The 12,732-nt window shown below is 36.4% G+C and overlaps 2 protein-coding genes across 4 annotated transcripts; both read right to left on the bottom strand.

Moving 5' to 3' along the window:
- Nucleotides 1–288: 288 nt before the first annotated feature.
- Nucleotides 289–5,336, bottom strand: LOC102624869 (uncharacterized). Of its 3 annotated transcripts, none has more exons than XM_006474459.4 (11): nucleotides 5,207–5,336; nucleotides 4,601–4,918; nucleotides 4,169–4,260; nucleotides 3,819–3,921; nucleotides 3,301–3,548; nucleotides 2,978–3,109; nucleotides 2,613–2,735; nucleotides 2,324–2,452; nucleotides 1,859–2,076; nucleotides 1,028–1,181; nucleotides 289–820 (listed from the first exon to the last, which is right to left on the bottom strand). In XM_006474459.4, the coding sequence occupies exons 2-11, from the start codon at nucleotides 4,809–4,811 to the stop codon at nucleotides 602–604; spliced, it is 1,629 nt and encodes a 542-aa protein (XP_006474522.1). In that variant the 5' UTR covers nucleotides 4,812–4,918; nucleotides 5,207–5,336; the 3' UTR covers nucleotides 289–601. The 3 variants fall into 3 exon arrangements, with proteins under 3 accessions (XP_006474522.1, XP_006474524.1, XP_006474521.1); XM_006474461.4 differs by lacking the exon at nucleotides 5,207–5,336 and having other exon boundaries at nucleotides 3,301–3,419; nucleotides 3,501–3,548; nucleotides 4,601–5,200; XM_006474458.4 differs by lacking the exon at nucleotides 5,207–5,336 and having other exon boundaries at nucleotides 4,601–5,200.
- Nucleotides 5,337–8,496: 3,160 nt separating this feature from the next.
- Nucleotides 8,497–12,627, bottom strand: LOC102625718 (probable nucleoredoxin 1). The gene is made up of 3 exons (XM_006474462.4): nucleotides 11,803–12,627; nucleotides 9,674–10,153; nucleotides 8,497–9,378 (listed from the first exon to the last, which is right to left on the bottom strand). The coding sequence occupies exons 1-3, from the start codon at nucleotides 11,884–11,886 to the stop codon at nucleotides 8,671–8,673; spliced, it is 1,272 nt and encodes a 423-aa protein (XP_006474525.2). The 5' UTR covers nucleotides 11,887–12,627; the 3' UTR covers nucleotides 8,497–8,670.
- Between the last annotated feature and the right edge of the window lie 105 nt (nucleotides 12,628–12,732).

Genomic DNA, 12,732 nt, shown 5'->3' with positions numbered 1-12,732 from the left:
CAACACATTTGGAGACACGATGTATATTCATCGTTCCGAAACTACTACGGCTCTCATATTTCGACTTTCGAGCATCCTGTCTGTTGACTCAAGAGTCTACTCGTCGAAAAATTATAAAATTTTGCCTAAAGCGAACTTCCATGAAACGTACAGGCATTCTTCTTCCCAAAATTATGCATTATATGTCCACTGTAATTTCTTTTCCCCCCCAAAAAAAAAAATAATAAATAAATTCAATTAGTGGGTCAAACTAATAATAATTGACAAAACCTCAATCCTACAATAAAATAATACAATTGGACAGTCATCAATGCACTCGAACGGGGGCATTCTGTATGGCTCATAGATATAAAAGTTATCAACAACTAGACAATTTGATGATACCACTCCTTTTTCTGTTCTTTATACATACCAAATACATCCAACATTTGTATACTTAAAAATCAAATGATTCTATCACACCCAGTAGAATATATATATAATTATCTTTTTTCTTGTCTCTTCTTTTTGGCTCATTCTTGTAATCTCGTGGAACCCTGTACCTTGGGCTGGACTGCATTAGTATACACGGCAAGAGCTTCCAACACTTTGTAAAATGATATCATGCCCTAAGCAAGAGCTCGTACACATTACTATTGTTGTCCCCACTAACACGCTTCAACATCTCGAAACTCTTACGACTCCCTAAGAATTCAATACGTCTGAAAGTAACATAACCACACTCTGCCGTCTCTTTACTTGCATACACAGCTCTTAGCCGGTCAGAGTGCCTCGAGTCAGTGTGAATGGCTGACTCTACTTCATGAGCTGACATGCTCTCCTGCATCAGAACATTGACCCAAAAAAGTATATCAATGAAATAAACCATCTCCACTGGATGATCAGTGGACAAGTAAATAAGCTGTATAATAGTTCTAAGATAAACAATCTCTACTGGATGATCAGTGTGTGTGAATGCTTATGTGGGTGCATGCTTGAGTTTGCATGGACTAGTAAAATCCAGGACGGAAACTCTTTGAAATCATACCTGATAGAATTCATAGATATAATCTAACACCTGCAAACACGTGAAACCATTGTCGCTGAAATATGTTCGTGAAGAAGGCCCCATCTCAGCAAACCGGTCAACAGGAAAGAGAATGGTAAGGAAGTGGTTTTTAAATATCAACTCACTTTTTTCGCTGCAGAAGCCACACAAGGAGAAATTTAGTGAGATAAAAAGCTCTTCACTGTATCAAAAACATTGATAAACAAAAACTTAGGGTGGTGCTTCAATTGACCAAAAAGTACAACAAGTATGCTCGGCGGTTTCCTATCACAACAGTTTTTTGCATATCAGACATTGGAATTCATAGAATAAAGGGTCAGGCCCCAACCAGTTACCAAACGCCTAGCAAGAGGGGCGAAGGCAGAATTATTTTTTAGGGTGGGCTAAAATTTTTTCTACAGAATTGAAAAGAAAAGGACCTCAACCTATGTAAAATCTTGACAAATAAAAATATCAGTTATATAATATGTTTTCCTAATTCCAACTTCGGGCCAACAAGCCAAATCATCATTCAATTAATTAATATTCGTTTAATTAATAGATTTTTCTTAGTCCCAATGTGATTAATTTATCGAGGTAGAAAGTGAGAGTAGATTAGACAGAGAAAAAGAAATTGAGGTTGAGATTAATAAATTAGAAACAATAAAGAAAAGTTAAAATAACATTAAATACAATGAAATATTAATGATAAAATTGTGAATATATCTATTTGACTCAAAGGACTTATTTGAATTTTTCCCCAAATTTTGTCCACTGCCTATCAGTAAAGATAAAATCTCTATAATAGCAGAGAGAGTGAGGGATGAAAACCTTTCTGTGAGCATTCGGGTCAAATTTGCAAATGAAGCTTCTGAATCCTTGCCATCCGCTTCCGCATCAAAAAACACAGATGGGTGATGTTCATTAACATCTTCACCGCTAAACGAATCTGTGTATATAGAAGCAGTTGAAGTTGGTTCAGATATCGACCAACATATTGAATCCAGAAGGCTGCTTGGGGTTAATGGACGTATTGGGGTTTGACAAGTCTGTAAGAACAGAATGCACAAAAGATGCTATGATTCAGATTTAAGACTAAGTAATGAATTTACTGATGAAGTCTTTAACAATAAACCCAATGAACAGCCACCCGCCCCCCTACTTAATAATTTATCCCTTTGTCAGCACTGTATGCAAGTAAATCACACTAACATCTAATGAAATCCACTAAAACTAATGTGAACACTAGTTGCCAAATTTGTAATAACCAGTGAAGTCAAATGATCAATTACTTGCCTGCATGCGGCGGCTACGGCGACTTCTGACCCCGTTTTTAGCCAAATTTACAGTCTGTTGCCTTTTTTCCTGGCTTATTTTATTTTTACAGCTCTGAGCATCTTCAGGGACATTCCCTCCATTAATTTCCTTAGAAGACAAAACAAGGGATGGGGATGTCACTATAAAAAATAGTTGAGGATAAATACGAAAAAAATAATTGCCAAACAAGTATACACAGGTAGTGTCAGCATAAAAGAAGAGAATATTGTAAAAACTCTCAATTCTGAAAACATGCATCCAGAAGTACCTCTCTTGCAATACCATTTTGAATGTTTTCTAGCATCATTCCGACCTGCCTCGCCAAATCAGCTGAAATGTGAACAAGTCTCTGCACATGCTTCTCCTTGGCTGTTTTCAGAACCCAGACTGGCTGAGACACACAACATACCAAGTAAATTTTAAAGTTATTACAGAAGCAATAAAACAAAAGCATTCTACAGAGCAATTACGTGTGCAAATGTCGTTAATACGACAAACTATTATTGCGGTACATCAAAACAGTTCGAGCATAGAAACTGTTTCATATCTACAAGGCCATTTTAGTATAAATCTAGAGCAGAAAAATCATGATGCTCATTCAAACAAATCGTAAGGAAAAGATGAAGCACTGACCGTTACGAGATTGTTAGAGTGGCCCATATATTTTTGAACTGAATCCTCTTCACACACTACATAACTAGCACCACAACCAACAAACCATTGATTTACAAGTGTAGCACCTTCGTTAGCAGCTGCTTCAAAAACCTGTCAAAACATATAAAATCTCTCAAGGCATGATGCAAAAACTTCTGCAATAATGACCACTTGTTGACTCGAACATTGACACAGGAAATAAGGGTATGACTTTGATTGACAGCTAACACTAAAGCAAGGTGTCCACGGTTTTCTGAACCAAAATTAATCAAATTATTCTGACAGAAAACCCAAAATTCCACCTTATTTCGCAGTTCTTCTGAAACATCTGAATCGACATACATGGAGCAGCCAGATAGAGTTGAATTCATACTTCTATTAGAGTCTCTTTCATGCTTGCCAGTCGCATTAAATTGCTTGGCTTCATAAATACCAGCAGGGAGACATGAATTTTCAGTACCAGCAAATCCAACAAGCCTATTCAACTTGTCCAAGTGCATACCATGTTCATCGATACTCTTGACAGTGTAGAGTGATTCGCTCAATCTCACTGCAACAAAACAATTGGATTAAGTTGTTTCTGCATTAGAAGAATTCGGGAAACAAAATTCTGACTCCTTACATAAAAGAAAATTCTCTGAAAACCATGTGAAGAACACCCATTCTTAATGATGACCCTCCACAATGAGTATAATATGAACATAAATCATCAATGGCAGGGCACAACCGTAGTTCAGTAACTAAGGTAATTATCTTCTGAAAACTTCCGCCCATATCAAATCCTGTAGTCTACAACTTAAAATAACACGCTGAATCTTACCATTCCTCCTGACACTATCAACAAACCATCCAAGTGTAACAATATAGAGACCATTTCTTGATCCGTGCTTTAAAGCATGCTCAAACTTACGTCCACCAAAGCTGTAAAAGGTGCTAAGGTATATACTGCTTCAAGATCAGAAGATAATGATAGATATCAAATGTATATATGCTTGGTCTTTAAGTACAATGAAGGAAAAATATCCAAGGCTACATTTAGAACAACTTATATTCGCTTGTGAAGAGAACCAAAAAACTAATGAATTCCTGGTTCTCGACAAAAAAGGAAAAAAACCAATGAACATATCTAGTGATGGTAGATAGAAAAAAGCATGTGAAATTAAAGGATATCTGAACCACCAAATGAGTACATTGAGGATGCAAATCTGGGCTGTACTGGCCACCCAATCTCTCTGTTGCTTCCATAACCTGTTTCCTTGCTTCTGCAAAAACAAGAAACCTCATATATGAATGAATAGCTTATAAAATATTCAGCATCTTAGCATCTTAAGCGAGAGTAATGATCCATCCTCAATATGCACAATAAAGGAAGATATAAGAAGCCAACCAACTATCATAGTAAGGGGAATAATTTAACCACATCAGTGCCATCTGCAACAAAACATCATTTACAAATAGGTGCATTTGCAAACATAAACATCTGATCTTACAGCAATTCTGCAAGACTTCATGTCTTAAAAAATCTGATTTCTGATAAAAGAATATAAAGCTCAATTAAAAGAACGACCAAAGAGATACAAGAAAAGCAGAAGCAAACTAAACCTTTGGATAGACCGGTGACGCAAATGACAAGGCCAGAAAAGGGTGCGTTCGCAGGAAGCACAGAGTCGGAGGCAAGGGAAGAAGAAGCAGGGGACATTGATTCAAAAGACTGCACTCCTCCTCTTAATCTTCTTAAAGATGGCACCGAACCAAGAAACAACCGCGAGCATCCCTTGCTGCTTACCACTTCAACTCTCCCACCACCACCCATTGTCACCTGCTAAACCATAGTATAATCTTTCTCATTTGACCCTGAAACGCCAACCAGCAAACAGGCGGGAAGTTGTAGTCTATGAGTGGAAACAAACCAACCATAGACTTTTAACAACGCAAAAACGAAGAAGAGGAATACGAATGTGAGTATGAATCTAGTGGGCAAAGAAGAGGAATCAAATAAAGAAAGTAACAAAAATGAAAGATAAAAAATGACAACTTTGAGCGATCGTAACTAAAAAGTTGGAATTTTTTTTTTTTTTTTTTTTGGGGAACCGAGTGCTGCTCTCTTTGGCTTTTGCTTTATTGGGTTTAAAGCCAGGAACAAAAGAAACACGGGTAAGCGTTACGATTTCAACTTTCAAGTTAAGCGGTGGCCGTGGCACTACTCACCACTCTGTCTCTGTGAGTCAAGGCACGGACTGTTTTTAACCTTTTTCTTTTTTTGGGTCTCCCAATATTTTTGCTATCCGAAAAGCTTAATGTTGATTTGCAATGGGGATTTGATTATGGAGAATTACCGGAGTGCCACCATGGAATTGGGAAGTGGCTGCATTTGCCAAGGGGCCTTATTATTTGTTTTTGTGTAAAATTGGTATTTTCGCTTTGATTGATTTCTTTTTCTATAGTCTATACTCGTTCAATCAATATGGATGGGGTATTAATTGTGATTCCCACCATATGAATACGATGACTGCTCCGGTAAATTCAATTCAAGCCTCCACAAGTAGGCCGTGTCTACGAATTATTAGTTTCTTAATCGTTCGAATTATTAATTACTATTCTCCAATTGATATGATAACAACAATCGCCAATATCTGTAGCCATGAATTGTTTGTTCTATTACGTGTTATAATTGGATGAATGTGACATAATAACAGCTAACATCAATCCCTTTAAATTTGATTGGTATGTATATTAACATTGAAACATTATATGATTGATGAAGCTCCTGTATTTGTGTAAATCGGAGAGAAACGTGTGTACAGAAATGTCATTTCAGTGTCCATGAATCACATTTTATCAAACTGTTGGAAGTCATTTTCCGTGAATCACTTTGGGTCACATTGCAAAGTTGACTACTAATATTATTATTAATAAGGATGTAACAATATAGGTGACGCAAAACGGTGGCACTACCTTAAATTCAAGACACGTATTTGATTTAATGGATTATGATTTTATCACCGAAGAGATAAGCATAAGCTTAAGCTTAAGCAACAAGCAGGGACAAAAGGGAGATTTTATTATTCCAAATCAAATGTTTCTGCTAATCTTTTTTGGGATCAATCGACCGAGCAACCCCTTTTCCCAATGTGGTTCCAAAACGGGTTCAAAATGTACTGATTGCGTGCAATCTGAATCTTTTCAATGAAGATTTTGTGAAATCGGAATTCAACCGATACCATTGAAGTTTCATGATCGTGTGTACAAAATGACAACGCAAGGAAGTTAGTCCTTGAGCAAATTATTTGATTGTGTTTAAAGCACTGGGTCCATCCATGATCTTTGATGATGATCTTGTTGTACGTGTATGCCAGGGCCCCAGAGCCTGACTCATAATTTTCTTCACGAGTTATGATAACACTTGAATAGAGAAAGCAAAATTGCATGTGTTCCGCAAAAATTTCCGGAAGAGGAGCACGGCTGATCCTTATTAATTTGCTGGATATGGAAGCAACTATGAAGTTATAATATAATAGCTTAAAATTTGAAGTTGGTGATCATTCTTTATGGTAAGTGATTCAATTTGTATTAGGTGTAACAGGTAGAGATGAGATCATTATTTTACAAATACAGGCTAACCCAGTTCCAGGAAAGTTGTATCTTATTAGCAACTAGCTAGTGGATTTTTATTTATTCAGTTAGCATACATGCATGATCATGGGAGCACGTCCTCGCTCACCAAGCACGTACCAAAACTTAAGCACGAAGCTTGTGGTTGGATGATCAGTCACCCATCTGCAAAAATGAATCACGGGAGAAAAGAAAAGAAAAAAAGGAGAGAAAAAAAAATTAATAGAATTAATAGAGAAGGTTACAAGGGGGAGACAGTCAATGGAGCTGTCCTTATCAAAGAAACACTCCTAAATTTGAAGCTGCAGAAGAAAAGCATATTATATAGATCACTTTTTTTTTAACTCAATTTATATGTATAAATATAGGATAGTCAAGTAAACTTTCTTTTTGTTTTGCTTTGTTGGCTGGTTGTTCTATCTAATGCTCTCCAGTTCTGCAGATGTAATTTTGCAAATGGAATGGATTTTCAAATTCGTAATCAATTGTGATGTTGATTTTGAAAGCATCAAAGAAATTTTTTGCCAGTTGTATGGGGCCGTGGCCCACTAGGATTTTGAAGATGCTTGGAGGGCACTTTTGCGCCTCTATTGGGTTTTGTCTGTTGTTTCCGATTGTCGGTAGTGAGCCACAACAACATGTTATATATTTTATCGCGAGCGACGTTATTATCATGTGATCCCGTCTAATTAATTTACAATTTTAATATTTTTTTGCAGGGAGATAAAATGTAGCACATAAAATAGTGTTAAAATTCTAAATTAATTAGATATTAATTACGCGACAATATCTCTTACCACCGCTAGATGAGCACAGTTTATGTGTATTGTAAGAATAGAAGCAGCATTTTAAAAGCATTATGCAGGAAGTGAGAAAGGAAACCTGAAGCCAAATTATGAAAAATATGCATCTTTTCATGGAATGTTGGAGACCGAAAAAATGAAGTTCAAAAGGCAGCTGCTAAGTTAGGTACCGAATTCTTGCCTCGTCCGCCTTCTCTTATTAGTACCCAGAGGGCTAGCCTTATTTACCAGGTTAAGTACATATTTCTCCCAACGCCAACACTCCGAAATAAGGTCATTTAGCTTCCATTCCTTGTGTTCTGCAATCCTCCGGACACCCATCAAACTCCAAAGGCATAGAAACTTTCTAAAGTTCCAAAAATAAATTCTCCTCAAGTCTTTTGCCAACAGCAATCAATCTACTGTGAAAACTGCACATTGTGAGTGTGTGTTCGAGCACATTCTTTAGTTAGCATTGTCGTTTTGAGGCACAAAGCTGCGGATGTTTTGGACATCTTGCATTTCATTAGCAGGAGACTCATTCTGTTACTTCTTTCCCATTCTTGGTTCTTGGATTTCTCTTCTGGTGAGCTAGAGTCAGTTGGCTCGGTTGGTGTGTCTTCAAGTGCGGGGTCCAAGTCCATAAGTCCAAGGCATTCAGTGCTGCGCTGTTGGCAAAAACCAAAAAGGAAAATTAGGGCCACAAGTATGCAGTTTCCTGATACTCCCTTGATCTCTAATGCAAACTCAAGGGCTATGTACATTCAGTTACTGTACATTTCCAAAACTTTCACACTTTTGTAACTTATAACCTAATCAAATGAGGAGGTGGTTCCACCTCTGACACCACCCTATTAATCATATTTTATTTGGCTAGGCTAAGTATATAGCTGCAGTTGATAAATAAATTACTAATTAAGTTATTAATTAATACGGTGATTTCTCGTAAATTAATGCTCAATATGTTAGTGAATAGTGATTTCCTCGATTCAAAACTAATGAATTTTATCAATTTTTCAATTATAAAAAGAAAAAAAAAAGAGAGAGACACATTAGCAACTATTTTGAACAAATTTGTAGGAAATCTCTGAGAAACTATTGCAATGAAATGAAAGAATAATTGTTTGATAATTCATAGCAAAAACACATTGATATAATTAAATATGAAATATGCATAGCGTTATTCTTTATAACAAAAGATAAACACTTATTTATAATAAAATATTATTGATATACTAATTACTAAGTTGTTCATTGCTATGCACTCTTCTAAATAATTCATGCTTTGTAGCAACCATGTCCATCACAAATCCAGCGTTCTCTACCAGCAGCTTCGTCTTCGTTATTATTAGCTTCAACAACAATATTGTTTTGCTTATCATTTCCATCATCACCACTCACAACTTTTTCACCCATCAATGCACATTCAGGATGAAGATTAAAATAACACTCATCACAATTGAAACTCCATCGCACCCCCAACTCTTTGCACCCATCACAAGCATAAACGCCACAGCGAGCAAGCACAAGCTCATGATACTCATGTCTCTTGTTCCTCACTTTCTCAGGCCACCCCTTTGCCATCTCCTCGAGCCTTCCCTCCAATTCTTTCTTTTTAATGTCTGTGAACGGGTATGCTTCGGACCCGTAAAGCACCACGAGGTCTTTGGCCTCGTTGGTGAGAGTTTTACCGGTTGGACCAACTGCAACGAGATGAGGGATGCCGGAGAACTCGAAAGATTGTCGAAGGAGAACTTCCCGTTTGTCATTGTAAGGGAGGGACAGCCAGGGCATTTCGGAATAGTAGTCATGGAAGGATTCCTCGTCGTTGTCAAGTGAAACGTATATCAGTTCGAAATCCGAGTGTCTGGCTTTGATTTCGTTGTATGTCTTGGCTAGCTTTGGAGTGAATACCTTGCATTGGGGACATTGCTTTCGAGAGAAGAAGAAAAGCACTATCTTCCCAATAAGCTCAGATACAGGAACCTGTAAATGCAGTAGACATCTTAAATGAAATCACTAGCTATCGAATACAATAACAATTAAGACACATGCTCACTAGAATCATGGTTCTGTCAGAACTGTACTCGTTTCTTTATAGCACAGTCTAAATATTATCTAGACCCAAAATAATGTGGCTTAAACGTACATCTTCCCATACGATGAAGAAAAGAATTGTGACTTACCATGGGATGTTAGCCTAAATCTTGATACGTATCCTATTTTTGTTTGTGAAAAAAATGCTTGCAATCAAGCGAATCATTAAAGTATATATTATTACCTCGATGTTTTCTTTTCCTATGACAAAATCCAGTTCATCGGAAACCAGAAGCGATTCCAGGGTTTGCGACTCTCTTCGAGCCTTCTTGATCTCCTCTAGCTCACTAAACTTCTCTGCGGAAAAAGGATATGCTTGGATTCCAAATTCTTCAATGTACCCACGAGCATTGAGGTGCAGGGTTTTTCCATCAGGCCCCAAGATCACCATTGTTGGTATCGCTCTTAGCTCGAAGTACTTGGGCAGTTTTTCAAGAGCTTTGTCACCAAATGGAATGGTCAGCCAAGGCATGTTCACAAACTGTCTCTGGAAGGATTCCTTATCATCATCTAGTGAAACCAATACAATTTCGAAGCTCTCTCCTTTCTCCTTCAAACTTCTGTAAAATTCTATCAGCTTTGGAGTGAAATTCTGGCATGATCTGAATGAACCAAGCGACATGTACAAGCCCACCATCTTCCCTTCAAGCTCTGAGATTGGAACCTGCATCACAAGTTTTGAGAAGTGTAGGAACGATCATCAGGTACAATATTTCACTACAAAAGATGCTAAAAATACGAACTCTTCTCCTTGAAAAATATAATCTTAGTTGCTCTCGATATATACATACTCCTTTCATCAGTTGAATTCGTCGCGCATGTATTGATTGTTACATGATTGATATAAAAGTACACATGATAATTATTCAAAAGTATTAAACTAACTCTTTTTTTGTTAGAGTAGTCACACCAGACATGTATAATAAAGATATTCGAAATCACAAATTGAAAAAAACATACTAATCTCTTCTTTTAGTTATTTATTCTCCATTTTCATAAGATAAGAGTAGAAAATTTTATCAAAAGTAATTTCACAACTTTTGTTAAAAGATAGATTAACAACCAAATAACTTATACTTTTTGTGATAAAATATATTATTGTTCGGTCTAGATTTTCACATTTTACAAAATATAGACTTGAATTAATATTTTTATAAAACAACATTGCTACAGAATATAGTTATTATCCATTAATCATTGCACGATTATGCCATATATTATAATAATGTTTCTGACTTCTTGCACTTTAATAAAGTGTAGGAATTCTCATTGAAAAGATTCTACTACAAAAGAACATTATATTGCTCAATTCGATATCACAAATAAACATCCAAAATACTGAATAATGTAACGTAGCTAATAGGGCACTGTTTTTATATAAATTTTACTAATAAAACAAAAAAAAAAAAATCATGCCAAACGAACCCTGAAATTTCCACATTATCTCATTGCCATCATTTGAAATTGCAAAATCTATAGAAGTGTAGCCAACAAAGTTTCAAAACTTTGGTTGCCTCTACTTTATCTTTAGTTAAGTTGATTAATTCTTTCTGAAGTAAATGGGTACCCATTTGAGTCCGTAGTTATATGTAATTATAAACAACCAAGAGACGGTTACCATTCACTAGAATTCCTTTCTCATTCAAGATTATGAGCCCAGGAGTTGATTCAACGGCAAACAAACTCTTCAATCGATCGCGAGTTTTGAGATTGGAATATCATTAACACCTTTGGTAACCAGCTCTTTGTAGGTTTCAGTCATCATATTTGGTGTGGATATTTTGCACATTATGGAGGACGGGGCTGCGAAGTAGAGACCTTTTTCTTTTTGGGGGGTCCAATTCATGAAATGTGGTCTGCTTATAATTTGTTCGAAGAGTTTAAGGAGGTCACAAGTCATATCAGCTCACGCAGATATATAATTGAAGTTTTTGAGACTTTTGTTGTGTCCAAAATCTACATGATTGATGAAGGAAAAAAAAAGATATGCACGCTTTCTTTTAATGTCTTTTGGTGGTAAAATTTTAGCGATTTTCATGGATATAAGATTCTAAGTTTTTAGATGCCTTTAAATTGATTGAAAAATTTCTTTAGCCTATCTAATGTCAACTTACTTAGAACAACGCAACAACAATAACGAAAATAATAACAAAAGAATTATTCGTGGTAGCGAATTCTTTTAAAAAAAATAATAAAGACGGGTTATTGTTAGGATTATAAATCCCACGTGATTAAAAATATGAAATTAAATGGGTATATACTAAGTTCATGTGCTGCCTGGGAAGATAAAAGATAGTTGAGAAAGAAATGAACCTTAGTTCCATTACTTCGCAGCAGAGTGTTGTCACCACCATTGCCAAGCAGCGACATCAACCCATTATTAGAACTGTGTGCCATTTTTGCAACTCTGCTCTTTCTCCTTCTGCTTGATTCGTTTGTCTTTGGTTTCTTCTCGCTGATAAATTTTATGCTCTGGAACGAATCAGCAAGCCTGCATTTTTAATCTTGAATTAACCGACCTGATTGTCTTATTATACAAACCAATCAATAACGTCTTAGATAGGGAACCTCAGCCTTTTGGTATTTTCCTTAAGTGGGGTTGTCAAATGTCAGTCCAAATTCCCATGGAAAGAAATTTGTTGCATCCGAGGAATGTAATTAAATGCTGGGATTATGTTATGGTATATACCACCATTCTGAGTTTTCTACTTTATTTCCTTAATTATCCTCTGCTAATAACAGTGAATTTCAGTTGGCGCTTGGCATATCAATATACTTGCAAATTGGAGTATAATAATATCTGATTGTGCGGAAACATTTTGGGCCGTTGCCATGCTCAGACGTTGGGCAGTAACTGTGCTAATATAACAGGTTACGTTAATTCTAATTCTGCTTAACTCATAACACTGAAGTTATAATTTAATACAATAATGAAAACGAAAGGTAACTTATCTCAGCGCCACCTCACTTTTGACGAAAGTTCATGCAAGATGCAACCACCAAATCATTCCAACATTGACTCCACCAATTTAATGCACGAAGAAGTAATACTTTCCATATATCATGAGGTGAATAACATTGGGCCCCGGGGAGGGGGGGCGGGGGGCGGGGTTGGGGGTGGTTGGGGGTGTGTTGTATGTGTTGTGTTTGTTGTGGATGGGATATGAACAAAATGTACAATTTTCTATTAATCTAAAACAGAGATGATACATAGAGCTCCAAGGATAATTCAAAATTGGATGC

The sequence above is a fragment of the Citrus sinensis genome, chromosome 9 (genome assembly GCF_022201045.2).
Source record: "Citrus sinensis cultivar Valencia sweet orange chromosome 9, DVS_A1.0, whole genome shotgun sequence".
In the NCBI taxonomy this organism is placed as follows: Eukaryota; Viridiplantae; Streptophyta; class Magnoliopsida; order Sapindales; family Rutaceae; genus Citrus; species Citrus sinensis.
Note: the sequence above shows the minus strand (reverse complement) of the source record. Positions and strands in the feature narration are given on the sequence as shown.

Bases quoted from the DNA above. Each gene is read 5' to 3' on its own strand.
- LOC102624869 (XM_006474459.4), bottom strand. From the start codon at position 4,811: ATGGGTGGTGGTGGGAGAGTTGAAGTGGTAAGCAGCAAGGGATGCTCG. The intron at 2,453-2,612 runs GTACTTCTGGAT...TTGTCTTCTAAG, and splicing joins AAAATGGTATTGCAAGAGAG to GAAATTAATGGAGGGAATGT. The intron at 1,182-1,858 runs GTTTTCATCCCT...TGGCTTCTGCAG, and splicing joins ACCCGAATGCTCACAGAAAG to CGAAAAAAGTGAGTTGATAT.
- LOC102625718 (XM_006474462.4), bottom strand. From the start codon at position 11,886: ATGGCACACAGTTCTAATAATGGGTTGATGTCGCTGCTTGGCAATGGT. The intron at 10,154-11,802 runs GTTCATTTCTTT...CTTGTGATGCAG, and splicing joins TGCGAAGTAATGGAACTAAG to GTTCCAATCTCAGAGCTTGA. The intron at 9,379-9,673 runs GTAATAATATAT...CTGCATTTACAG, and splicing joins TAGGAAAAGAAAACATCGAG to GTTCCTGTATCTGAGCTTAT.